This window comes from Numida meleagris, chromosome 4 (genome assembly GCF_002078875.1).
Source record: "Numida meleagris isolate 19003 breed g44 Domestic line chromosome 4, NumMel1.0, whole genome shotgun sequence".
NCBI lineage: Eukaryota > Metazoa > Chordata > Aves > Galliformes > Numididae > Numida > Numida meleagris.
This window is the reverse complement of record NC_034412.1, coordinates 22,468,194-22,496,057: the sequence shown is the minus strand read 5'-3', so window position 1 is coordinate 22,496,057 and position 27,864 is coordinate 22,468,194. Positions and strand designations below refer to the sequence as shown.

General features: G+C 39.2%; 1 protein-coding gene across 6 annotated transcripts in view; it reads left to right on the top strand.

Annotated features, from left to right (window-relative positions):
* Positions 1–15,085, top strand: part of LOC110397772 (glypican-5-like) — a 409,202-nt gene extending 394,117 nt beyond the window's left edge. For 2 of the 6 annotated variants that reach the window (XM_021394552.1, XM_021394560.1), the window contains one exon: positions 1,954–9,419. In XM_021394552.1, the coding sequence (XP_021250227.1) occupies positions 1,954–2,156 (203 nt within the window). In that variant the 3' untranslated portion in view covers positions 2,157–9,419. Of the gene's footprint in view, positions 1–1,953; positions 9,420–14,754 lie in introns of those variants that run through there. The other 4 variants (XR_002437961.1, XM_021394557.1, XM_021394558.1 and 1 more) reach the window with 4 other exon arrangements.

The window sequence follows — 27,864 nt, the reverse complement described above, 5'->3', positions numbered from 1 at the left end:
GAATTGAGGAACAATGTCTGCATTTTGCCATAGCAAATTTAAAGCGAAGTAGCAGATCACCTTTTTCCCACTGCATTCCTTGCCAGCCAGTGTGCCTTCTCTGCAGTAAGCCTTGAGGTTTACTAATAACAGATTCCTCTGAATCAGTGTTGACTGTCCAGGTTTCAGCTGGGAAAAGGCTGATTTTTATTTCATAGTGTCTGGTATGATGCGATGTTGTGGCTTTAGGAGAAAAACAGTGTGGATAACACGCCAATGTTTAGTTGGTTCTGAGCAGTGCTGCACAGAGCTGAGTTTTCAGCTTTTTGTGCTGCCCTGCCAGTGAGGGGCTGGGGGGCACGAGGAGCTGGGAGGGGACAGAGCCAGGACAGCTGCCCTGGATTGACCAAAGGGATATTCCATACTATATGACGGCATGTGAAAAAACTATAAAACTGGAGGGAGTTGCCCGGGAGGGCTGCCACTGTTGAAGGACTGGCTGGGCATCGGTGAGCAAATGGTGACCAATTGGTTGAGAATCATTTTCTTTGTAAATAAATATATTTATATTTTTATATATATATATGGAACACTGGGTGGGAAGGGGAGGCAGTGAGCAAAAGACTGTATGGTGTTCAGCTGCTTGATATTATGATAAAATGGAGGAATTCATTGCATTTCTTCTACAGTTTATACTGGCAAGAACAATGTGTGCTTTCCTAATACAATAGCTCATTTTTATTATCAAGTGGGCTTATTGATGGTTGGTCAGAACTACTGATATGCAGACAATGATCTCAGATTGCATTTACATTTCTGGAATACTTCCTGCCTTTTAGTTTCTGCCAAGAACTTGCTTCTGTGATTCAGAGGGTTTTTATTTTTAAGATTGGACTTTTGTTTAATTTGCATTACAAAATTACACTTTTTGCTTTATGTATGTATGAGCATTGCATTCATTATTATCACAAAAAAATCCTTATAGCTTGGACCTGAACAATTATTGCTAATTTATAAATTCTTGCAGGTAAGAGTTTGGTTCATATGGCAGGCACTTAGGTATGCTTTTGTAGATCATGTCATCATCAGAGGAAGTACTGATTTTTCCCACAATGCCAGTGAAGGGTTTAATGGCAATAAGATCGCAATGATACTCGCAAATGGCAAGATAACTGGAGACCTTTATCAATCCTTTTCTCATTTGAAAAGTCTGTGTTATGCAAGGAAAGACTACTGAGACTAGTTTCTTGCATATCTAATCCTTTACATAAAAGATGTCCCAAATCGCCCCCAGAATGCATCTGGAGAGATTTAAAAAAAACAGTCAGTGATACTGTTCCATATCTTAATGACAAAACAACAACAAAAAAATCCTTGTACTTGATAGGAAAAATGGTGAAACAAAACTTAAAGCATTTTCTCTTTGCAGCCACTTTATTTGCTCATGTTGATGAACAAGGCATATGAGACACCTACGGAGTTCTTTGTGTTAGTAGCCTTTCTTGCCAGATTGTCCTACCATATGAAGAGTCCTGTGTTGCTTTAAAGTTAAGGCACTGCAAAAAGAAACTGGGAAGTTGGCTGTTGAATTAAGTCAGTATGCTCTCAAAGTCTCTTCCTGCGGCAACTTAACATCTTGACAGGTGTTTCACTGGGGCATGTTACAAAACTGCTCAACCCTAGCATCATGTTTTAAAGCGTAAGCCAGTTCCTATTCCAGGAGAAAATGAAGGTATTGTTAAAGAGAGAAAACTATGACCAGGTTTAGGCTTTGTCTCCCAGTAGGGTAGGCCAGAATTCCTGACCAAAACAGCAGGTGCCTAGCAAAACAATGAGGCCACTGGGTTCAACTAAAACATTAAGATAGGCATCCTTTCACTCCTCATGCATAGTTTGGTTATTCAAGCTAGAGTACACATTCTAGCCCATATTCCAGATGTGTGATTAATCCTACATTTACTTTCATGTTTTCAGATATTCTCAAGGACAAGAAAACCCGTCCAGAAAACAGAAATGAACCAAAACCAACTGTGAAAAAGTTTGTCACCACAACCACGACAAGCACTGTCAAGTCATCCTCTAAACACAGTGTAACTGGAAATGGGAGCAGTGCAGCCCTGAGTTCCTCACTTGTTATTTTAACAGCACTGGCAGTTCTGTGGCCTTGTTGGCTGTAGCTGCAAGCTATTGCAGCCACTGCACAAGCCTTTCTGTTCACTATCATGTATACCTGCAGCCTTACCCAGAGAAAACAAAGTTAAATAGTTATCTATTTTACTTGATATGTTAGAATAAATATTAAACAATGTGCTGGAGTTGGGAGATAGGAAGTGTCCTCACTTGGGGTGAAGATAGCTTTCGACAAAGCCCAACCAGGATGCAGAGGAAATGATGACAGAAGTCCAAGTAGCTTAAGTTATGGGACAGAAATAATTGAGAACACAAGAACTGTGTGTGTGTGTTATGTTTTTCTCAGTTTTGTTCACTGGAATCAGATTGGCTGTTTTTTAAAAAAAAATTTCGGATAAATTTAATGAATGATCAGTCTTCAAATTTAAGCCAATACATACATTATTTCTCCAGCGAGCAGCTAATAAGCTATGTCTACAGTTGTAAAACATGTTAAAGAAGTGAAGTACATTGACCAACTTGATGGAATTCCTAAGTGGTCAAGAAGATCAAAGCATATTTGAAACTTCTTATAACTGCTACTGTTTAGATTGTAGGAAGCAACACAAAAGCATATGGTGTGTTTAATGTATCCCTATAGTTGCCTTAACAATTGCAAAAATTAGAAACACTTTGTTTACTGACAGCAATGTAGATAGTGAGTTTCCTTGCTCCACAAAATGGCATCACCAAATGCTCGAACATATGCTCAAGGCTTATGGGATGAATGTCCAGCAATGGAAAATACAAGCATAATAATATTCTCCAGTTGAATGCAGTTCTGTACAGCGGAAAAAAAAATCATTCAGTCCAAATTCACTTTGCCTATGTGTTGTTAAAGAGAAAATAACGTAAATTTTCCATAAAGGACCGAGAGGTGTAAGTTAATGGGAACTCTTTATTATACACAACCAAGATTTGGGGCATTGTGGATCTCTGAAATCAACTGTTTCATAAACTTTGTATTATTTAATTACATGTAATATTTTAAACTTTCTATCACTATAGGTGTAAATGTAAAACAGTCAAATCTAGAATATTCTCTTTTATATCTCATCTTGATTTCTACCCTAGACAGTGTCAAAATGTGCATTATATTGCAAGGCTTCTTTTTTTTAATCAATCATATCTTGATATATTTTAACTTTTCAGATGAGAAGTACTAAACTTCTAATGGGTTAAGTGTCAATGTGTGTTTTCCAACAGCTATGTTTATAGTACCATTGATATATATATACAAAAACAACTGTATGAATACAGTGATTAATGATAAATACGTGCAACATTAGAATTGTTATACTTGCTGCATTTCATAGTAATTACAACAACTTAATGGCCGTTTTCATGCTGTAGACTGTTATTGTGTACAGTTTTATGAGATTGAATGTAAAACATTTACCTTTGCTTTTTGTAATGCTTAGAGTTACACAGCCATTGATATCATTCAGAAGAAGAACCCTATAACTTACTAATCAGCTTCAGGCATTTTATTGAAAACTTTGATTATGAAAGACATCCTGATTTAAAGAAGGTGCCTTGTGCCAGTATTACTGAGTGCCATTGTAAATAGAGTGGCAATAATACAAGACAAGTATACAATAACCGGACAAAGACTCACTGTGCTTGCATCTTTTCAGATAGCATTAGTGAACATGTCTAATAATATTTGCAGAAGTGAGACTATTTTTTTTTTTAATTGGGCTGTAAATTTACATTTACAGATGTAAAAGTGTAATCAGAACCATCAACACACCCAGCTGTGAAGGAGTTGGATCTAAAGTGAAAACAACCAAGATTTCTAAAAGTATTAAATTTTAACATTGAAACAAGGAGATGAAATAGAATAAGATTCATGTGCTAACATGAAATATTTTGTATTTTGTGTTCCAATTTAAATATGGTAGGGTAATTAATATCACTAAGTAGGGCTTTCGAAATCGTATCAGTGAAAATCAGGTTACCCAAATTTACAAAAATCTGTCTGGTACTTTCCAAAGTTTGTGAGCTGTGCCAGCCTGTTCAACCATAATTACAAATGCCATGTTTTGCATTCATTTTCACTGCCCTTGGGAAAGTGCACTTTTACCTGAGGAGATGTACTGTAAAAGAACACCATTCCTCCTTGCACCCTTAAAGAATTGGTTGTGACTGGTACCATTAAACAGTCTGGTCTCTGTGTACACATGGTAATGTGCTTTTAGTGCACACGTGCATTACCAGCTCCTTCGGTAATACTGATCACTGTGGCTTCACTGAAGCAATTTAACATTTTTCATGCTTATGAACATGGCACTTTCTCACATTTGAGATCCTGAGTCATCATTCAGGCACACATGCTGGCATTTGCACCCTTAAGTCTCCATCAGTATTCCTGTGGATAGGGATAGGGTTTCAGGGTTAGGCTCTAAAGTTACTGCATTCCAGCAAGGCAGGTTGGCCATTTCTCACTTGGAGAGCGGGGACTTGAATACCTGGAACATACATGTCTTCCTGGTTGTCCAGCATTGTTGAGGTCTTTCTGTCCTGTGAAAGGGATTGTGCTTTTAGGGCAGACCAGTGATCCAGATATCCTAGTATTGAGCTGTAGCAGGGCAAGCCGCATCTGTGGAATAACTCACCCAGGGGATTTTTATTCTTGATAAATCTCATGACCTTGCTAAACAAAAACCTCTGAAAAATTAAGTATTTGAATTTTGGTTTTGGTTAGCAAGTTTTTGTATGAGGTAGCATTGATTCTATGATTATATGATTCTGTGATCTCCTGTGTTCCTGTGATGAAACTACAAGTTCAAATGGCGGGGTAAGGTAGGTCCATCAATTCATTTTGTTGGAGTCAATCAATATTTTAATAGGCACAGGACAGGGGAAGAGACTGCAGAGGGTCCAGCCACTCCCAGTGCATTTCACAGTGATGTATTTTCATGCTGTAAGAAGAGTACTGATCATGAAATATGTTCATAATGTGCATCAGAAGTGGTGCAGCTTTTAAGAGGAATGCAGAATATTTTTACTGATACTTTATGATTTATTTTTTTTCCTCAGGATCAGTTGCATATGCATATAAAATGCAATTAAAATATTTCTATCAAACAAAAAAACTATACTAGCAAAGGCAAGACCAACTGGCTGCGTCAGAGAGGAAGTGTTCCTTTTTGGATGAATAAAATGAAATAAATCTTATTTTGATATCAGGGCCGTATGTAATTCTCAGTAATTACAAATGTCTAAACTGAAAATACGTTTGAACTTGTCTATGTAATATCAATGTAAAATAACACACCAGTCTAAGACCACTGATGTAGCTTCACCTAACAGTTATGAATTGTATGTAGCCACTGCTTTTTTGATGTTTATTGTTTAGCTATGCCTTTCTTTTAATATTTTGCCAGTGTTGGAAAGTAACTGCTGTCATTCATTTCAGTAGAATCGATCTCTATTTTTCTCTTGATACTGGTGTATACTTCTTACCAAATAAGGTTGAATTGCCGTGGACATGCAGTCACTCCTCAGTGTTTGACTGCTATTTAGGCAACATGTTACATCAGGTTCATGTGAAAGTTTCAAGAAGTTCCTGCTCTCCTTCATGGCTATGGATGCATCAGGGAGAAAAGCCAACCTGGACAGACATAAGCATGTGTGGCTGCAGTGTGCCAGTGCATGACAACGTCCACCTGTCTTTTCTGAGGCTCTGAGCCAAGCGTTCCCCTCTAGTTTTCAAGTAGCTTTTACACCTCTCTAAGTTAGAGCGTGGAGACTGGCCAGGCAAAGAGCAGCTGGAGAATCTGTAGACAGCATTTTAAGGCAACTTCACAGACACCTCCCTGCTGTAAACTGCTCCTTTGCAGTTTACATGCTCTCTGAAAATTGGTAGCTCATTTTCAACCTTGCATTTTTTTCTGGCTTGCCTGTTGCAGGTGGTCCCTGTCCAGGAGTGGATCAGATACTTGGTCATTATGTGAAGAACTGTGATTCTGTTCTCTTACTCAGTAATGGACCTTCTGAGGTACAGATGTCTGTCAGAGCCTGGTAGAGCAAGACAGATAACAATGTCCGGCTGCATTTACTTCAGAGGCTCTGTGTATGGGTATCTGGCTATGAGATTCACATCTCTTTGATCTCTTAAGTCAGATGTCTATTTAATACATTCCTATTTCCTTTTCTTACTAGGATTGTGCCATGTATGTTTATTTTTCAGCTTGAATCTCCAATGCTATAATATTGTCCTAATAATGTCTTAATATGTCCCTATAATGTCTTAATATTGTCCTAATAGGTGCTGTGTGCAGTCTTCTTTTTAATTAGATGAGCCTTTTTGCCCAAATTTACTGAGCCGTTCTTATTCAGTACTGCACACAGTTAGTTTTAAGCAAGACCTGTTCAAGTGAAAGAAGCTGAAGCACATTAAAGTGAGATACTGAGTAGGAAACAAATCCAGAAAGTCCTTGTGTTGCTGAATGGGCCTCTTCACATTAAACAGATTATAATAGCTAAAATTAGAGTCAAGACTTCATAACTGCCATGTTCAAGGGGATTTCAGCCCAGTTTTTAAGTGAGAATTAATTGATACATATACTTGCTTCATCTCTCTCTATGGGGTAAAGTTAGGTCTGTACATAGAGGGAACATTCCCTAAAATGTATCTTGCACACTGACTAGCATAGTGTCAGAAGTGTTTATATTACAACTAGCAAAGAGCATTTGAGACATTTATTTTTGTTTTTAGCTTTTCACTAATCACAATGCTTCTTTCAATGACATAGGGCACATGTTAATGAAAAGTGAGACCTGACAGTCAGTATTGCTATAGCTGTGACATGCCTCAGTTAAAAAGGATGTGATCGTGTCTTATACCTATTGCCCCATATAACTGAATGGTTTGCACTATCACGCTCCAAGGAACTACATTTGAATTGTGTTAAATATTAAACCAGAAAAAAAAATAGGTCATGAGACTATAATTAGTAGATAACAAATTCCAAAAAGTATCCTGTATTTAAAACAGATAATGCTTCTAAATAAGAAAGTCCATCTGAACCAGAACAATCTTCCAAGTCCCTTTCTCTGTGTTGAGCCCCATTCCTTTGCACTCCATCCAGTGCAATATGAAACTTGGATGCAAGAAACTGCTGCACTCAGATCAGGAAAATGAAACTATTGCTGCATAGTGTTTTTTTCAAGTCTTTCTTTTATGAGGAATGTATTCAAACTGCTGGTGCAGTTACTTAAGTACTTGTACAGTAAATAGCTGCAGTTGGTACAGCTTTCCGAAGAGGCTACTGGACACACAGTGAAGCAGATTTTTGTCTCTCTCCCATGCAGCTGAGATCAGACTTGGTCCTTTAATAGGCTGGTCCAGACATTCTAATTATTATCGACGCTACAGTGATTTCCTCTGCAAAAATATAACACTTTTCTTAGAGAAGGACACACAAGAGAGAGGCTTTCATGAGGTGCATAAAGTACTTCGTTAAACAGTCCATAACCACCACTGAGTTTTTTTTGTTGGTGGTTTTTTTTCTTGTCAGTGCAAAATGCGTTAATACTGCCTTGCAAAAATATGCTGTTTGCACTAAATCATTTCAATTAATCTTTAGTAAATTACCCACTACTTTGTAATTATAATATTTGCAGCTAATTTAGTGCCATTCTAGAATATCACTTGTTGTATAATATAAGCAATTAACATTTATTCATTCTTTCTGTTGCAGAGAGAGACATAAATTATTTTCAGTGGCCTTTCTGTACACCTAATTAGCACCTGTTTGAATTATTCTACAGGCTATGGACATTTCGTTCGGAAAATAAATGCATTGCTAGTTTCATGAACTACGTGCAAATATGCAGTTATAAAAACTCATATGAATAGAAGAACATGTTTTCATATGTCTTCTTTGTGCATGAGGTAGGCTAGGCTTTTAGGCCTAGAATTACACATAGAATAGGTGCTGACATTTAAAATGCATTTAAAATGGAAATAGTCAGATGCCTCTCTCCCATCATTCAGTACACTATCTCAGATTTATGTTGTTCTGTAACAAAAAGGAAAGCAAGGGGATATTGAGAAAATAGCTCCCAGTGTCACTCCCAGACTTCAGTATATGGTTATAGAGCTAGGAAATTGTATTTATTAGAGACTATCCAAAGCATTGCTGTGCTGGACTGTCAAGGATACTGTGTTAAAGTGGTGGAAATTAAAGTGGATTGCTTCAATAATTCTAAGTAGGCTTCAAGGTAAAGATTCATTTTCTGTTTAAGTTCATAGTATATTGAGTAAGATCATTTTATCTTTTAGAAACTGAGATCTGAAACAAACTTTCTATCAAGAATGTCAGTATGAAATACTGGTCATGTATGAAATTAGAAAATTAGGAAACTGAAAAGGTTTGAGATTTCTCCATGGGTATGAAATGTTGCAGCGGATGCCATGAGTCTTCTTGCATTTTCCCTTTCCAGGGGCATGGCAGGTGCCTTTTCAAGAGAAGCAGCTAGTACGATCTGGGGATACAAGTAGATGTTTGTACTATAATTTTTAGGGAAGAAAGTCTTTCCTAGAGATTTGTTGATATTTTATTTTATGCAAAACATCCATAATTGGAAGGAAACCAAAACAGGATATTGGGTTCCACGGTGACATAGATTCTCCTATTTGGAGTTGTTCTAGGTGCATGCAGTGTTAATAATCTGTCTGGTTGCTGTGAAAGAGAATTCCCTTTTGCTTTTGTGTTTGTGGAAAGTACAGCGTATGGCTTAAAATCATGCACAGCCAAAAGCTTTTTACAAGTCCACAAAGCAGTGAAGAAAATAGGAGGATATTTGGTGGCAATGTACTTAAAAATGAGAAAATGAATTTAAGTGGAATATTTGAGTTTCCACATTAGGGATGAACAATGTAGTTAAAACCCTAGGGTAGGGTAGGGTAATGTTGCAGCATTAAGACATAATATCTTTATTATATGGGGCAATGTTGGAATAAAAACAGAATCCAGTATGCGAAATCTTGCATCATACCACTACTTATTGTCTGTACTGTACTTTAGTATCAGAACTAATATAGCATGAAGGGGTAGAAATTACTGTAAAAAAATTCTACTGGGGTAGAAATTACTGTAAAAACATGCTTTACCATTTAGATACTTAAAGAATTAGTTTGTGGTCTCCTAGTCTTGTTTAGTTCATTTTATTTTACCAGAATTAATGGGCTGCTTACATTTGTATTTTACATTAGTTGCATCCTGGGTATTTTAAATAAATTGTTTTTGCCCTGAGCTGTATTCAAGCTATAATAATTGTTTCTGTTTCCCAAGCACATTTTATTTGCAGTATATCTGCTTATATTAGATGAACTACATTTGTCAATTTTCTTTAGTCTGCTTTCAGCACTAAATATGATAAAGGCAATTTTAAAAAGGAGTCTGAAATCAATATCTTAAAAAAAATAGAAGAACATGGCTACTTTGAAAACTCAAGCAACGTGTTTGTAAAGGACAATGAGCTATGAATTGAAATAAAAAAAATAATCCACAACAGGAAAATGCTGTCTTCTAATAGAATTTCTGTATTTCTTTCTGTGTATCTTTCAGCCTCTTTGGAAATTACAAAGATGATAAAATCTTAAATAATATTTTAATCATTCCATGTCACATTCTAAATAGAGGATTCAGATCTTGATTACTGCTAGAGAACATTTAATATTGTGGTCATGGTCTGGCAAAGAAGGGTTTGTTTCTTCAGCATTTAACTGTCTTCTTGCTTTTCCTTCTTGTAATAAATATAGTGAGATGTAAAGGTGCTGCTCTTCTGGAAGCTCTTAATATTATTGAAGAGACACAATACTTGCAGAAATATCCAGCATCCTCCCACACAGTAGGTAGGACTTTTTTTCAATCAAAACTTCAATTCCGACATAAACAATCAGATCTGAGCTCTCCATTGACCAAGGTCTTGCAGTAACTGTGTGCCGTATTAAAAGCCGTGCCCTTGGTTTTGATTAGGATCACATTACTTTTCTGTCTTCACACATACAGGTCAGCGTACTGGAAGAAGGAAACCCCCTGCTATTAGCTTAGTGTTTTCATCGCTTCTCAGTTAGGAACTTTGCAGTTTCTGTTCTTCTGTGGGGAAAAAAGCGTACTCTCTTAATTTTGTCATCAGATGCTGATTATTGTGATTGTGCCTCTACCTCCTCATAAAAGGACACAACAGAGAACTTTGTTCTTGTGAATGTTTTTTAGAGCTACTTTTCCTGAGCTTCTTTTCATTGCTCTGTCCTGCTTTTTTCCTGCTTATTTCTTTTATTTCCTATTTTTAAAATCATATTTAGGAGGTTCTCTTGTAGTATTCCCAGCTGGGTTGTATGACAACTGTAGGACAGACCATTAAACAAGATCAGTATCATGAACTAAGTATTCTTTTAATTGTCTTTGAATGACTGTTCCTGCTATCTACCTAGCTGTTTCTTTGTGGCTTTTGTTTTCTTACTCGTTGTTTTCTGATTGTATGATTTGACTGTTGTTCCTTAAGCACCCGTGATTCTACTTTTCCTTGATTCCTTCAAAAAACTTCCTGTTTGAGGTTTGGGAATTACATATGGCTTTTCTCACTATATATAGGGAGTGCTTTTAGCTAATATACTCATTTTTGACCCACCTCCAAAGATAATAGCTTGCAGCTCTTCTCTGTCAATGCTAGAGGAATACTTGTTCTCTGACATGCTGCCTCATAAAACCCCTTTAAGAATTTCGTGTTTATCCTCTAATTAAGCAGGTGTCTAAACCTGTGAAGCAGCTTCGTTCTGAAATCCAACCAGCCTCCACTTCAAAGGATGTTGCTTCTTCTTCCAGAGATGTGAAAAAAGAGCACTTCTTTGACAGTTCAAATCTGTAAGGTTATTTTCAGCTAGGCTTTGCCTCTCACCTGATTCAGTTCTTATTTTCCAAAAATAAACAGAATCCATCAGATCTGATGAGATGCCTCAAATACGTTCCTTAATATTGGCACTAGAGTTGATCTTTGACTGAAGATCTCCCATCAGGTATCCTGAAATAGCATACTCAAACCTGGAAAAAAAAGAGTGCATTTAGCCTTATTTGTCATAGGGGTTCCAATATGGTGCAGCTACAAATACAACTGCTGACTCACCAGAATGATGGTTAGCCTTATGATACTGAGAGAGGCAGTGCAACTAAAGAGGAGAAAGTCTTCCTGTACTGCAACTGTACATGTGAAAAAGCCATTCTTTTGGAAAATATGCTTGTGAAATTACTGACAACTCAGGAACCAAACATGAGCCACCACTGTCACAAATGAGCAAACTGAAACACTTCTGCTTGTATAAGCAGCAGTCAGGTTTTATTTGCATTTAATGTGTGCTCAAGGAGATTCAGATTTAACTTTAGAAGAAATAAAGAATTCTAAATGCAGTAGTAACCCATGTCCTACACCTATCAGTTTAGGTCCAACAGCCACTGTTACTGCTTTCCTACCTTCCATGTTTTCAAGAAAACAACATACGGATGAAAGGAATTTGCCAGAGCAACAAGGAGGAGATGACACAAGATATGTGAGCCCTTCTCACTCACAGTGGTTACTCAGCAGTACTGAAGGACTTTGGGCTCCTCAGTCATTTGTGCAAGATAACACCTAGAACTTGAAAATGCCCACAGTGAAGATGGAGAGCTCATCTGTTACGGGGTTGCCTCCCATTGTTCAGCAGGCATTATTCTGTTCTATCACCTGGGGAAGCAGCTCCCTCTCATGGGGCACATGTTTTCCTCCAGGGTTAGCACTGGGTACTGCAGCGTGCTGGTGGTTCAGGCTCATGTTTCTCCTTCCAGTTTCAGAGTTATCCTGTTTACAGTTTCTAGCTGTAAAATCAATATTTCATTACAGAGTAACTCCTTCTGCAGAACTTGAAAATAACAGAGTCCTGTTGGGTCTAAAATGTGCATTTCCTCAGATTTGTCAGGAATTAGAAACTGCTAAGAGTGGCAATTGCTTTGCTTTTCCCTGGACAGTATCCATGTTACCTGCATACCTGGTATGCACGGCTGTTGTCCTGCTGCATTCACCTTGTGGTCACCATTTACCACTTTTCTTTCCATTCTGTGTTCCACCTTAAACTGGACATAAAGTTCTTGAGTCACATTCAGTGCATCAGTTTCCTCAGGCCATTTCTTTAATTTAAGGAAAGGTACAGAGACTCCAATTAACCTCAGATGAAGAGACTATAGGAAAATGAACCCCAGGGAACTGTACTCTTGCATTGCAAGTGCATGTCAGAACTACAGTCAGAATTCGTGTTTTTGTCTCTTCCTATGGCATGTAAACTATTAGAACAGTGTGAACAAACAAGTTTGTTAATCTCCAAGAACCTTAATTTTTATTCCTTGCAGAGAAAAAATTATATTTACTATGAGTGAAATCTGAAAAAAAAAAAAAAGTATATTGAGAAAATCATAATGTGCTAACTTAATACACCACAGTAACTACCCTGACCTTTTCTCATATGCAGAACAGGAATTCTCAAGTAAGTGCATTGGTTAACACTGACTTTCTAGTGTTGCACTTAGGATTGTGCACATACTCACAGATATGCAAGTAACTAAGAGTGACAACTCACTTTATCTGAAAAGAAAGTCAAAACTATAAGACAGAAATGTATAACAGCACATCCAGCAACAGGAAAATCCAAACCTATACATACTGACAGAAAAACCTAGTTATCAAAGTGCCATTTATTTTGTCCCAGGAGCCGAGTCCAAAAGTGAGAACCCCAAACTTATTCTACTAATACTAGAGTTAAAGGTGACCCAACAATGATGCGGAACACAGATATATGGTCATTTAGCAACAGCCTTTCTTCCATGCTGGCAGCCAGGAGTCAGCTCCAGCCCTCCTATCCCTCAGTGCTCAGCTGTTCCCCAGAAATGAAGCTTGGCTTATGAAAAGGTCAGTTGTGGCCTTGTGCTATTATCTGTTTCTCTTTTCATCTATTGATACCTAGTAGTGCAGAAAAGACTGCATGTATCAGCAAGGTTTGTTGAATCCTTAAAGTTTTTTATGAGAAAGGCTGGCTCATCTAACAGACTCTGAAGAGCTTAAGACACTTCTGCCTCTCATTGTGTAGGCGCTTCCTTAGGATACATTTCTGGGCACATCTTCTTGCTTCTTATGCTGTATAGGGCTGTGTGTTCTCACTGAGTATAAGACAAGACAAGTGCTTGCTGCTGATGTTTTTTTCCCAGGGAAAAAAAAAAAAAAAACAAAACAAAAAATGGATTCAGAAATAACTTGTGGCCCTGATTTAAAGAGCTAAAAGAGCAAACCACTGAGTAGCATTTCTCGCTGGTCAGCTCCAGTGGGCACTCACCTATGGACACCTAGACCTCTAGACCCCAGCATATCCAGGACGTTCTCTAGGGAAAAGTAAATAAAGAATATTTCTGCCAGCATTTCTAGGGGAGCCAGATATAAAGCTGCAGAAAAGTTAACAGTGGCTGAATTACAGACTCTTAGAAATAAGAGAGCTTAATTCATTGCTTATTGAGAACAAAGTAAGGCAGTGATTTAATAAATGACTTTAAGGTGCTTTACTTCTATGATTGTATAAGACAGAATTTTGTGTTGTCTCATGACAAAGGTCAGTGAATTGTCAGTCCTCATTACTTGGGAAAATGTTCTTTTGAGAACTCTCAAACTACTTCACGGTCCATGGAAATGAGTGTATGTCCTTAATGGTTATCTTCAAAAATCAATAAGCATAAGGCTTGAAAAGAAGGCAAATCAGTAAATGGAAAGAATCGTGATTAAATAGACAGGCAGAATTGAATTTAAAAAATGCATTACTAAGAGTTCCCAGCTTGTCTCATGAGGGAATAGTTAAGCATTACAATTCCTGAATGGACTGCTCTCAATCTAAAATAACGTATCCCAGAAAAGAAAATAGCAAAGACTAAGGATGTGGAAAAAAGTTGAAAGAAAGAAAAGAAAGGAAAGCATAAAGGAGAATGATGGAATCATTCATGCATTTACTACATTTCTTCCACCTCCAGGATTTAAATTTATGCTCTGAATCTCCTTTGACTATAAATCTGAAATCCTCCAAATAAATATACCAGGGATGCTCCAAAAGCAGTGCCTCCTGTTTATGATGTTGGCCCACAATATCAGAGGCAGATGTTGGTGGAATGGCAGCAGAAGCTCAGCCTTCCCACCAATATCCTTTTGCATGTTGTTGCTGTATGACAGATGGCAGCAGTGGGGCAGTCTGACAGAATGACGGCTGACATGGAAGTGCAGATGGAGCAAAGGGGAGTGGGATTGAATTCCTCCATGTGGAACAAAAGGCACTCATGACATTCATCGGTGCTTGCTGAACACTGCTGGAGACCAAACAGTGCATGTTAGCACAGCGAGGCAGCGTGTGGTATGTTTCAGTAGTGGCAACAGCAACAGTGGTCACTTCCACTAACACAGATTTGTATGAGCACAGCATTCAAGCTCTTGTTCAGCACTCATGAAGATGCAGAGCTAGTGGTGTTGACTGCTGGAAAACAGTGTTTTGTAGCTGAGAATTTTTACTATCAAATTGTGCTCTATCTGTTGCAGTTTCCATGGAAATAAAGAGGAGGCATTACTATTGGAGCGACCTACATACATCCTTCTACTGAACTGTGCAGTGCATTCACTTCAGAGCTCCTGACCTTTTCCTGAGTGACTGCAAGACCCTATCCCCCTTTTATTGTGCTTTGTAAACATTTGTTTCCATTCATCATCTTATACTGCCTAGCCATTTTGTGTTGTGCCTTTCAGTACCTGAAGGAGAGCTACAGGAAAGAAGGGGACAGACTCTTTAGCAGGGTCTGTGGTGACAGAACAATGGGAAATGGTTTCAAACTCAAAGAGGGTAGACTTAGGGTTAGAAGTAAGGAAAAAGTCTTTTACAGTGAGTTACATGAAAACTAAATATTATTACTTTCTCTGTTGCTTCTTCAGCAATAAACCCACTTGTTTGCTACCAAAAGGCAGAGATAACCCCTCTAAAGAGTCAAAAACAAACAAACAAAAAAAAAAAAAAAAAAAAAAAAACCTCAGCAGCTGTTGAATTGATTTATTCTCGGAATGGAATTAAATAATTTATTTCAACGTAACTTCTTGGACAGTTGCATCATTTGGTGTTTTCTTTCTTCTGAGACAAGATAAGAGATGATGAACAGAGAGAGGGATGGAGAAGATATCCAAGCTGCACAAATTGAGAAGCAAATACAGTGGAATGGAAGGCTACCTGAGGAAACTTAAGCAAAAAATGACAATGCAAAAATACCTAGTAAAAGCATCAATTTCCAGGACAAGGGTTGCTGAGTTCTTTTCACACAAAATCTCACAAGAACATCAAAACACACAGGAATAATTAAAAGGAATTTAAATAGATCAGTTGTACAGACCCTATTGATGCTGTTGGACCGTATTAAAACCACACTTAGCAATTGGACCTACCTTGGAATAGGCTTCTTTGGCCCTCTCATTTGAGCAACTGGTGCCTGGAGAAAAAAAGGCTGCTTTTACCTGGCAGTTCTGGTCTCAACTATAGAAGATTTTTAGTTTTGTCCCACCCACAAAGAAGTTGCCAGTCCCTAGAACATGAGGACTGGGTTTGGACCTTCCATGGAAATTTCCTTGCAAAGCTGAACCTCTCTTGTAGCTGCTGAAGACAAAAAATTTCAGTGGAGCAGCAATTCTGTTAAAAGTGTACAGATGAGCCAGCAGAAAAGCAAACAAAATTGAGAAATCACAGCAAAATAGGAAAAATATTCTTAATGCAAAAAAAAACCATAAAAGAGCAGGTAGGTTTGCCTTTCCACAGTACTGAAGAGATTTCGTTCCCTTCTTCCCTGGAGCACATCATGAAAGATCTTTGGTTTTCTTGGCTTCCTGAACCTTGTATAAATTAAAGGCATCTCAAAGAACAGAAAGAGACTTGCGTCTTTCGAGAAGCCAACATCACTGCTAGTTTGGGCTTGATGATTTCAGCCCCTTCCTCTGGGGCTGAGCCCGGAATGCCTTCCTGCCCGAAGCAGCATGTGAGGTGCAGGCAGCCCTCCCTGGGTGTGAGAATGGGGCCCCTGGGTTGTGCAAGGCGGGGGCTGTGCTCAGCTTCCTCCTGTCAGCCCCTGCCCCCATCTGGGCTTCTGGTGGCTGCTTTCTGGTCAGCCTAGGCGCTCTGGTTTTGTACTTCCCTCTCATCATGGTAATGTCACATTTTTCCCAGTTCTGCCCTGGAGCAGGGCTGTGGCCATCCCAGTTCATGGCCCCATGGAGCACAGGTCTGTCCTGCCTTCCAGGGCTCTGGCAGGAGCGGAGGATGAAGCAGGCCTACAGGTTTGGGCTCCAACAAGGAGGATCTCGTTGTCCCGCCAAGAAGCTGAGCTGTAATGGCTGGTGGCTTTTTGGTGCCCTGTTAGGCCACAGCTGCTCCTAGTTGGAGAAGCCTGTACAGCTTGCTCCCTGCTGTGTGGAGTTGTGGTTCAGCTTAGAGCTTGTTGTACTGTGTCTTCCACTGTGCAGGGCCAAGAAATAGCAATGTCAGGCCAGACTCATCTCTTCTGCCTCCCCTCAGGTGTGAATCAGCCTCCCACTGTGCCTGTCTGTTTTCTGCCCCAGCAAGGGCATGTGTTGCACAGTGCAGGCTGCGGTGTGCTTGGACTGGCAGTTTACCTGGCAGTTCAGTGTGCAGTATGCATGTGTCTTCCTCCTACTTCCTTCCTTGTGCTCTATGCTTTCTTCCACTAGGAAACAATTGTATACTTTTTTTTTTCCTGTTCCGTTTTCCTACATGGCAAGAAGGCTAATGGAAGAGGTAGAGCGGGGAGAGAGACTGGCTGTGGGGTACTCCGCAGCACTCTCCCACTATTTTCTCCTGCAGTTTTAAATTTACCCCAAAAAGCATTGCTAGTGGGAAAAAAAGCTCACTTCATCCTGTAGGCTGTGAGATGTACTGTTGCAACATACTCAGGATTTTTCTCACTTTTCACCACAGGCAAACTCATTACTTAAATATGGGTAAAATAAAGCATGAGTAAATATAAAATACTGCTCTTGTGCACAGATGAGTTGCAAAAGCACAGTTGGATCTGCTTTCCTCCAGCCTAACATGATGGAAATTCACATGACTCAAAGAAAGCAATACTAAATCTCTTGAATTTTATTATTTAGTGCATCTTCTCTGTCTAATTTGTGTATCCTTTGTCATCATTTGGAATCAGTACTCATTGCTTTGAAATGACAGATCCTCAGCAGTATGCACTGTTTACAGACAGTCCCTTCCGTAAAGATGATAAATCCTGAATGAAAGGGGAAGGGAGGCAAAAGAGAGAAAGCAGCTTGCATAAGGTCATTCAGAGGTCATGGGCAAAATAATTAGCTGTTTAAAAAATTGAATTTAAAAAAATTTGGAAACTTCAGTGTTTTCCCTGTTGATCCACATATTGCTGGCAGTGACGGTACAGCACTGTGTCCATAGTGGGTGCCAGTGTAATCTTAATCTAGATACAGGGTTACAGGCTTGAAGAACTCTGTGATGCAACTCTAATGATTTTTCAGAAATACAAGATATCTTAGGGAAGAATGCTTTGGACTTTACATTCCTTGGAAAATATGTAAGGAAAAAAATGATGCTTGTGATTTTGATTATCAATATATTTTTAAATTAGTGGTCAAAAAGTGGAAGAGAGTTTGGAGAGTGACAACCAATAGTAGTGTACAAGCATTAAATATGTAAGGAAGCTTTCAGTCAAGACAGAATTTTCTAAGAGTCCTTAATGAAAGCTAAAACTGTGTCATGATATTCCAGACAATACATAAGAGAGAACAACGAGATGTTCCTTGAGTGTGTTCATGTCAGCTTGCTTGATGAGGTACCTGGCTACAGTCAAAAAAGTCCTACAGAACTCCTAATTATAGCAATTTTCAGAATATGCATTTTGAGCTTTTTTAATCCCCTGAGCTTTTTTAATCTCCTGATCGTTGATTTGAATCTGAGTAGGACAAATAAAAATAATTTTAAACAAACATCCTGTCAACAATGCAAAAATGAATATATTCTTCCATTTGTCTCTTTTCTACTGGTCTCTTACTTCCCTCTTCTGTCTCTCCCCTCTCTACGCAGACCTATACTGAAAAAAAAAAAAAAAACTGGAAAATCTGTATTAATTCTTAGCTGCAAGGTTATCTTGACTTTCTAAGGGTTCTATGCAGATTTAGTCCTCCCCGTCCCTCTAAATAATGCTCACTCTGCTTTCCAGTTGCTTCATTAAAACTTACTTTGTCAGTTCTTTATGAAATTAGTCACAGCAACTCACTAATGTAATTCTCAACCATGGTATAAATACAACTGACTTTTAGTAGGAATGGTTTCCAGTGAAAGGCTACAGAAGCAAGCCTAGAGCCAAAATCAGAATAAAATCTGAACTGATTAGTTGCTCCATTGAAACATAACCAGATTCTCTATCACCAATGGCTTTATCAGAACACCATGCTCACTATGTAGTGTTTTAAATCCATCCCCAAATGCTTCATTCACACTATTCAACATTCCAAATACCACTCCTCTCATTCATCTGTTCAACACATTAAATGCCAAATGCCTTTCCTCATTTTGTCTTCATAAAGCTGATGCAAGAAGAGATGTAGGGTAGTTCTCACTGATTCTCTGCAGACCCCTGGGCCACGGCAGCAGAGTAGTAAATCTCTGGAGCTTGCCTTAGTGTCCAAAAATTGGCATTATTTCACTTCAGTCAGACCTATGCCTGCCTGTCTATCAGCTCTGGAAATCTTTCAGGAAGAAGAAAAGAAATAGGTGCAAAACCGAAGCTGCTGTGGACCACCTCTTCAGCATGATTAGGCTTCACACTTTCTCAGCTGTGTTTAGGGATAGAAATGTGCCTCATGATTGTTGAGGGTCTAGTTGATTGTCTAGTTGATTTGTACAAGAAGTCAGGAAGTCTGAAGATGCCAATTGGACCCAGTTGGAATCTGTTGCTACCTTCAGGCTTGTGTCATTTAAAGACTTTTTCCACTGTGGGCACCAGAGGAATTACATAGCTCCAAGGAGAGTTACATGAATTCTTTCATCAAGACTTGACCAATAAAAAAAAAAGTGTGTGACCACCAGAAAATTTTGCAAGCTTATACTGTTATCTCAGTCATTCAAAGGAAGAAAACAAAAAAGCAATGGTTCTATACATGCATTTATATTATAAACTGAATACCTTTTTTCATCCAATTAGTCTACCTTCCTTGGAAAATGAGAAGAAATTTTTTGTAGCAGTTTGAAATCAAAGTAGCTTTTGTCAAGCAGCAAGTAATCAGTGGACAGACCAGTACAAGACACTTTTCACAGCCCTTATTCAAGTAATAAGCAGACCAGTTATTCCTGATACAGCTCCAGTGGCTCATCTGCAATTGATTCAAGTGGATCAGACATTGCACACTGAGCCAGTCCCTAAATCATCCATGACTTTACTGCTGGCTTCATGCAAATTATAAAATGAAATGAGACAAAATTTATCTTAGGCTTTGATTAAATTCTGCTACTCAGTATAAGAAATGTTGAAAAATGTGGGTTTTTTTTTTGAGACAACGTGCAACTAACCTGGAAATGTAAACGTGGTCTGGAAGGGCAGGTCCCACATTTTTAATTCTTTCTTGATTCTGTTTGTCATTTCAAGTACTATTTAAGCCAGAAACTTTTCCTCTAGGGCCCTCAAGTTAATATACTTATTTTAGCCTCCTTATCCTGTTAAAATGAAGAGAATTGGATTGTTCTGAGTTGAACATCTGTTTGAAGTCAATCTGTGTCCACTGTTAAGGGAAACAATATTCGTGAAGGGAAGCAGAAGGCAGCATTTCAAAATGATATCCTTAAAGCCTTTTCTACAGATGTCTCAAAGGTTCTCAGGGTATTATGAAGCACAAAAGACATCTGGTCACATTTTTTATAATCTCATCAGGGTATATAGAAAATATTTTTCTCTGTTTGACCCTTGACAGGTAGAGGTACCAAACGGCTTTTTTTTTATTTGCTTATTTATCTTACTGCTGTGTGAATGTACCCACTGATTCTTAACTATCCAAATCAGCTTAATGCTTTATTAAATCACCAAGTTCACTCACTGTAACATCTGACTCTCTCCAGCTTATGTATAGCTCTTTATTGAATCATTTGTAAAGTAGGAGATTTGGGGATATTTTTACACTGTGCTATGGGGCATGTTGTCTTTCATCTGCGGCTGCTGGGAAATCACTCTTTTCTACTTAAGAGTACTATTGTACTTCGGTGTTAACAACACTTCAGCCTGGTCTGTGGAAATACGCTGCTTCTCCTCTGAAGGGAAAACACTAAAATGACCTTGCCAGTGCAGCTTTCAAAATCTCCATGTAAAGAACTACTCCCAGTGTCCTGCTCCTTTGGATTAACATGTGTTGCTCAGCCAGGTTAGCTAGTTGTTGCAGAATCCCAATTAGCCCAAAAACACATGGAAGAGTCTGATTTTGATGAACCAACACAACAGGCTTTGTTTACTGTGATTTGTCATCTTGACCTAGTTTGATGTGGCCATTTCTTTCTGAAGAAGTAATTAAAGGAGAAACATAGGAAAATACTCTTGGTTTTGTTTTGCCCAGAGGACAACATATTCTACACAGTTGCAACATTAACTGTATTTCTCAAACCAGGGCTTTTCATTTAAATTGCCAATGTATTAGACAATTTATTTAATTCATGTGATCATATTTCTGAGGGCCATGTAAGCCACACTCTGCAAGGCTTACTTTTTCCTGTTGCTTGCCTTCTGTTACCTACTTTGCTAGAGGTCAATATGAAATGTTAGCTACATGGTGCATGGATGTATTTGAGTAGGTTTTTATCCCAGTCTTTGTTTACACTTCTAGACCTGCTATAGACCTCTTGTTCTGTGTGCCGTATCCAGACTCTGTCCTCTTCCATCTCAGCCAAGAAAGCAAACTTTTCCTTTGCAAATTGTTTTTGGAGACTTCTCTTGTGTTTACATTGACAGTATTTGCTGTAGTCAGATGGAGTTTGTCTGAGCAGAGACCAACTTTCTTGTGATGTAAACATTTAAAAATAAAATCTAAAAGTAATAGCTATACCATTACATTAAAATCTCAGATCTGCCTTTTGCTTTTCCAGATGATAGGTTGCACCGATAAAGCCAACTAATTTTTTTCTTTTACAGTGCAAAACAACTCTTCCTTCCCCTTCCCAGCCCAAACTCAGAACAGATAGAACTTCCCATAGACTGCATGCCTCCTGAAGAAACAGGAATTAAATCTACTTGTAGTGGAGGTCTTTGCTTTATACAAGGAGTCACCGTATCCATACCTGCTAGCTGTGCTCTAAAGGAGTCCAGGTGACAACCGCCTTGCATTTTGGAGTTTGGCATCAGCCTGGCCTGTGCGATGCTTCCACCTGCTCTGCATCTTTTCCCCATCAGCAAAGTGCTCTGTCTGAACACTTAGCACAGCATCCAGAGTTTAAATGAGAACTGTGCTACCCCAAAAGTCTGAAATCTTCTCCCCACTGTATTGGCTCTATCGACCACCTGCAGCATAAACAGATCACTTAAGCAACATAGGAGATGGAGCCAGAGCAGGTGTTCATTTTGAAATAGGGAAGATCCTAACCCTCTAGTGGTGATTGTTTCATGCCATCAGCAGTGAGAAGGACTTCATTCTTCCACAGGTGAAGAGAGCACCATCTGCTAAGTCTCTTATTATTAAATGAAAAATGATGACATCTGTTTTGTCATGGTCAGATTTTTTTTCTGCTTGTCTACCTCTGTGCCTTTGCTTTCATCCCGAAATTATAGAGACCGAGTTTTGTGTCCTGCAGTGTGCCCTCAGGGGGTTCATTTCTATTCCAGGAAAGAGGTATGCTGGAGCTGTCACAAGCTGAGCTGTTGATTTTACACTTACGCTATATGTAGGTTTTGTCTCAGGGGTTTTCATGTTGGTACTTGAAAACCATCTCATACTGGAGGGATGCCACTTCCAGCTCCCAGCAGAGCCACTAACAAATGTGCCAGTGCCTTCCTGAGATTTCCTGTCCTACCTGCACACCAAAGCAAGGGCTCGCATGCAGCCCCAACTATGGATAACAGACCTTCTCACTCACACAAATGGTCTGTGGGCCTGGGGTGGGAGTCATTCAGGGAACATGTTGGTTTCCATGTTCTAGATGCTTCATTTTTCTCAGGCTGATGCACTCAGAGCACAACTCACCAGATTTATGTATTTGTTAGTATGCAATGGCAGTAAACTTCCCTTTTTAGTTTATATCAGCAAGAATAGGTGAATTGACATGAAGTGTGAAATCATTTTGGAGTGTTTTTATTGATACTCACTTGGGTACACCTGTAGCTAAATTATATTTTTCCAGCACTTCAAATGGAGCACTTCTAATCTTGTTCTGTTATAATAAAGTCAATGTTTTCCAATTCTTGAAATGGATTTTTCCAGACCCATTCTTTGTTTTTTCCAAACCTGCTCTTTGCTTAGTCAATAGTTTGATCTTTGCATTAAGCAGGGAGCCTGTCCAGAAAAGCAGAATAGAGCAGGAAATCCAGTACTTCACTGAGAAATGGAAAGAATCTCTGTCCTGTTTTAAGACAGCAGAGAATTGCATCCTTGCAAGAGGTGATCTCTAGGTGAATTTATCTCTTTCTGGAACCTGTGGGCGAGTTACTATACGGAAGAGCTTCATTATAAGCAGAGGGTATTTATGCAAGTGCTAGTTAATAACTGGATTTCTGGAAAAACTGATAAAACTGAAACCACATTTTTTCTATTAAAAGGTATAAACTTCCTTCAAAAACAGAGAAGAGGGGGGGAAAAAGTGTTTTTATGCTGGCTTTTGGTTGCCAAAGGTTTTTTTCAGTGCATCACCTACATTTTTAGTACATATCTTGCTATCTCCTTGAAAAAGTAAGCCAGTATTACTTTGTTAATGTCCACATGGTCAGGTTTTTTAATGCCAGTATGTCCTATAGGCCACCTCCTCTGTCAAACCCTTAAAAATTATTTTCACATGTGCCCACAGTTGCATCTCCTGCATACTGAAGTTGCCTATTGGTTCTGGCTCACGCTTACAGGCAGTGGAAACATGCTGAGCACTTTTTGTTTCTTAACTGAGTACTGATTAAAGTGTTTTTAACAGCCACTGAGGGATTCTGTAGCCGTGTATTGCAAAAGAGTTTTGAAGAGCAATCTGTTTCTCTTGCATGAACTTACAAACCACAGCAGATGTCCTTAATAAAGGGTTATCTGGTGGTACAGTTAAAATACAAGTAATAGCTTTTAAAGGTTTTCAGGATACTACTGAGCCTTTGTCCTTCTACTTTTCCCATTGTCTTGTGTTTATTTTATATCTCCTGCTTAGAGCAAGCTTTGCATTACAGTGGGTTTGGGGATACTTTTATGCTGCGTTTCTGCACACCAAGTGCCAGAGGCAAGGACTGACCTGATGGTGCTCTTAGCCAAAGTGTGCATGTTGGGACTATGCCTTGGTCATATTTCTACTGCCCTTGATATGTTGGTGTGAATAGTGTCCCTGCTGTTTAGCTTAAATTTAAGTGATGTTTGTTCAATTCCTTATTTGACATATGTTGTTTGTTTCTGTGCACAGCTTATGGTAAGGGACTCTGAGACCTTGTCCCCCAGTGGTGCCAGTAGTGTCCCACCCCAGTTAGCAGAAAGGACTTCTGATATAAATACTAAATCCACAAACTTAAAAATTCACATTCTAAAGGGCACTCATCTGAACAGAAGTTGTAGGTTTGTATCCAAACAGAAAGCGAACACAAAGCTTGTGTTATGCGTATTTTCTTCAATACAAGCAAATTGATGCAAGTTGGTGTTTTTTGTTTTCGTTTTTTTTCTTGCATTGACCCAGTCTGGATCTATGTAATGATACATGCTGCTGTTCCCATGGGACAGCTGGAGCAGTACAGTGATGACGTACCACTGGATATGGGCCGTGGCCACACTGGCAAAATTTGAGTGTCCAATCTGTCATTGACAGACTGGAGAGAATCCCACAGATGGTTAGCCCACAGCTAGAGCACCTGAGGTAGGAGGAGTTTGTTCAGCCTGAAAAGAGAGGGCTGGGACTGAGGGATCAACGTAGTTGTTGTCTTTAGATGCATATGGGAGGCTATATGGCTATAGAGAAATTGGAGCCAGGCTTTTCTCAGAAGTGCTCAGCAAAAGATCAAGAGGCATTAGGCCCAAGCTGTATCAGAGAAATTCTTGTTAAATATAAGGATGTAGCAAAGATGGTTAAACAGTGAAAGACGTGACCAGAGGTGCTGTGGGATCTCAGTCCTTAAATACGTTCAGTAGTACTAAACAGGGCCCTGAGCAGACTAGTCAGATTTCAGAGTTGGCATCATATTGCTCAGGGAGCCAGAGATGATCTCCTCAACTGTACAAAGATTGTGGCAGATCTAGTTTGGATCTGTCGAGTGGGATCTTGCTGAAAGACGGCAACTGTGCCTGACTCTGGTACAGGGAGTTCTGTAAGACTAGGCTGCTCCTCAAGGGTCTGTTCGAGCAGGGCAGGACACCTGTTGTGAAGAGCGCTATTCTGATTCTGCTTCATGATAAGGCTGAGAATACTGGACCTGCTGATGGTGGCTTCTCTTTAATCCATTTGCCAATCCATCTGCTCAAATGCTGGCAAACTCTACTGCTGACGTGCAGCAATTGCCCTTTCATGATCTTTTTTTCAGTGGATGTAATTCCTAGTTCCATCCTACATTTTTAGAAGTCATTTGAGAGTTACTAAGTGATTCTACCTCATAAAAATGACAAAAGATTGTCTAGCCTTCACTAGATTAAGAACACCACTGGTGAATAACCAGTCATGATTCTGGGAGGAGATTGCACCTCCTGAGGTGCAGTAACGTATAAAGCTGGAAGAAGCAAAGCTCACTGTTGGGGCGCAGTGTGCTCGGGAGCACGTAGCTAATGATTCACTAATGACCTATGATGTAATCTTAGATGAAAGAAATAGATTGATAAATACAGGTGCAGTGGTGTGAATAGTACGTTGCAGTTTAGCAAGGTGTTCTGTATATGAAAATTGCTTGGGAAACACCATTGTTCTCTGATACGCTTGGTTGCATGAAACCTGGATCCTGTAAACAAGTATACTATATAAGGGTTTGTTGCTACAATAAAGTTGAAGCTGTGTGCACTCACATTGAGTGGTCGTGCTTCCCCACGCAAGGAGGGCAACCCTTTGGGAAAACTTGGGGCGTTTCCCAACAGCTCACTGTTGTTTTAGCAATGCTGTTTGTGAACTTCATCTGCCTTGCTAAGGTATCTTCTGCTGTTAATCATTCGGTCATTAACCTGAACAGTGCTTCTCCATATGCAGTCTGCCTCAACTGGGCAAAGTGTGTTGGTGCATCAACAAATTGCAGAACTCCACTGCAGACTAATGTTTAGCAGGGGGATGGAGCCTCTTGAAGAGCAGATAGAAGGATTGTGTAATGCCTGCAGATGTAGGAGTTCTGGGTCTTCTGCAGTGAGTGTAGTCCTTTTAGTGCTGGGCTCTTCTGACAAAAGATTCATTGATTTAATCTGAAGCATCTTGAGTGAAATGAATGCAGGAAGTTCCTATAAATTATCACACCAAAAAAAAAAAAAAAAAAAAAGCTTGTATTTCTCTAGACAATCTCTGTTCACTCCAGCATCAAGCTGTGCATGAGAATATGTTAGCACAAAGGAAGGTAGTATGCTCTAATTAGCAGTCACAAAATTGAAATAGCAAGGTGTTATTTCAGGGACTAAAAGCCAAATGTGTACAGATTGTGATACATGAATGTTATGTAGATACACTGTACTCTGAGAGATCATTTTTCACTGGAGGATACTGAGGACTATTAGGCACTCATCACATACAGTTGTACTCCTTTTTTGTGGGGTTCATATAAATTAAGCTCAAAAGGCCATTAAATGCAGTGCTATTTCTGTAGATAAGTATCAAATGTACACTTGGATGGAAAATTTCCAAGAACATATTTTTTTTCCCCCTAAGAGAAGGGGGTTTGATGGAAAATGTCAGTTATGTCAAAACCAAAACGTTTGAGGAAACCTGGCTGCTTGACAACCTATTACTGAAATTTTCATGCCTCCTTGGCAGAGAGCTTAGAGAGCTGTTGTTCAAGGATTTGTCCTTCCCATCTCGGTAGTACCATTGCCTTTTAAGGAGTTCTTTCAAAGTCCGTCAGAGTATGCAAGTATGCAGAAAGTCCTCCAGTGGTTGGAACAATCAACTGTTCCGTTTCATTCAGGAAGAAGAAACGGCTTGAGTTTCCCTACTTTTATTTTTCTCTAACGTGTCCTTTCAGTTTCTTCTTGTTCTAATTCAGAACAAAGTTTTTCACAAAATGTCAGAATTTCCCATAGGAAACAAATCCTGAGTTTTTTCCAGAGTATATTCAATGTCTTCGAGTTCAGGACTGGTGGCTTCAACAGGCCACTAGCTGAGCCTTTGCTTTTTAAGAACCATTTCTGGATTCACTCGTGAGATTAATTAGAAACATCACTGTCCCTGCTTTTGCTTAGACCTCTCTAACAGAGCACACTAAAGCAGAAATTATAGCTGCATCCTGTTACCATTCTGTATGTTTTACTGGATGCATCTGTTGGCCCAGTTTGACTTCATTCACAAGGATGTCTCATTTCTTTTTTAAACCATTTCTAGAATTAGAGCTCGTATAGAGAAAAATTAGAACAGAAAAAACGTTAAATCCTTTCATCGCATTAGATGCTGTCTAGCTGGTTTCCCCTTGCCTGCCAGGTCTAGTACTTAATGATTCTGAATGTTGCTATGGGCTGAGCTGACAGCAAACCTTTTGCCAAGGCTGTTACAAGGCACTGAGTAGTAGTATTTCTTCTGTTGTGAATCTGAGCAGTTGCCTCCTCTGTCTCTGCAAGATATTTGCTCTCTGTTTTTCCTGGGCTGCACAGATCTGGACTGCATTATTTATGCTCAGTTCACAGAATTCTTTGTTGCAGGAACAGCTGCTAAACAGAGCTGGGAAAGAGTAGTGAGGGAGTAACTGCCCAGTCCACCTCGATCACTTATTGCCTCACTAAATTGTAGGATTTGAAGAACAAACAGATTTCTTAACATTTATTATCAAGACCAACAATATCAGTTGTTGAAACCACTTGTATATGAGACTTTAGAGGAAAATAGAATACAGATTGTATTTGCTAAAGATAATTGTTTATGGATAGTGTGTACAAGGTATCTGAAATTACTCATGATTACAATTCATACACTTTGAAGTCTAACCTGATAAACTTTCAAGCGCTGCAAATGTGTAAAATGTGTATAATAAAGAAGAGACAGGCAAAGACATGGAGCCAAAATTCATTTGCTGACCATTCATAGCCTCTAGCTGCATCTGACTCTGCTGAAACACCAGGAACCTCCTTTTGTAAAGTTGCGTGTGTGGAAGGCAACCTGGGTTTGCCCAGGGATGGTCCTAGTATGGCAGTTCTGGCTGTCACAGTGCAGTTATGGGGGAGATATGTTCTTGGTGCAAGCAAGAAGAGATGACCCTGTTTCCTGTTGAGGACAGTGAACAACATGACTAAGAATAGGTCTGGCTGGTTTGCTGTTACCCA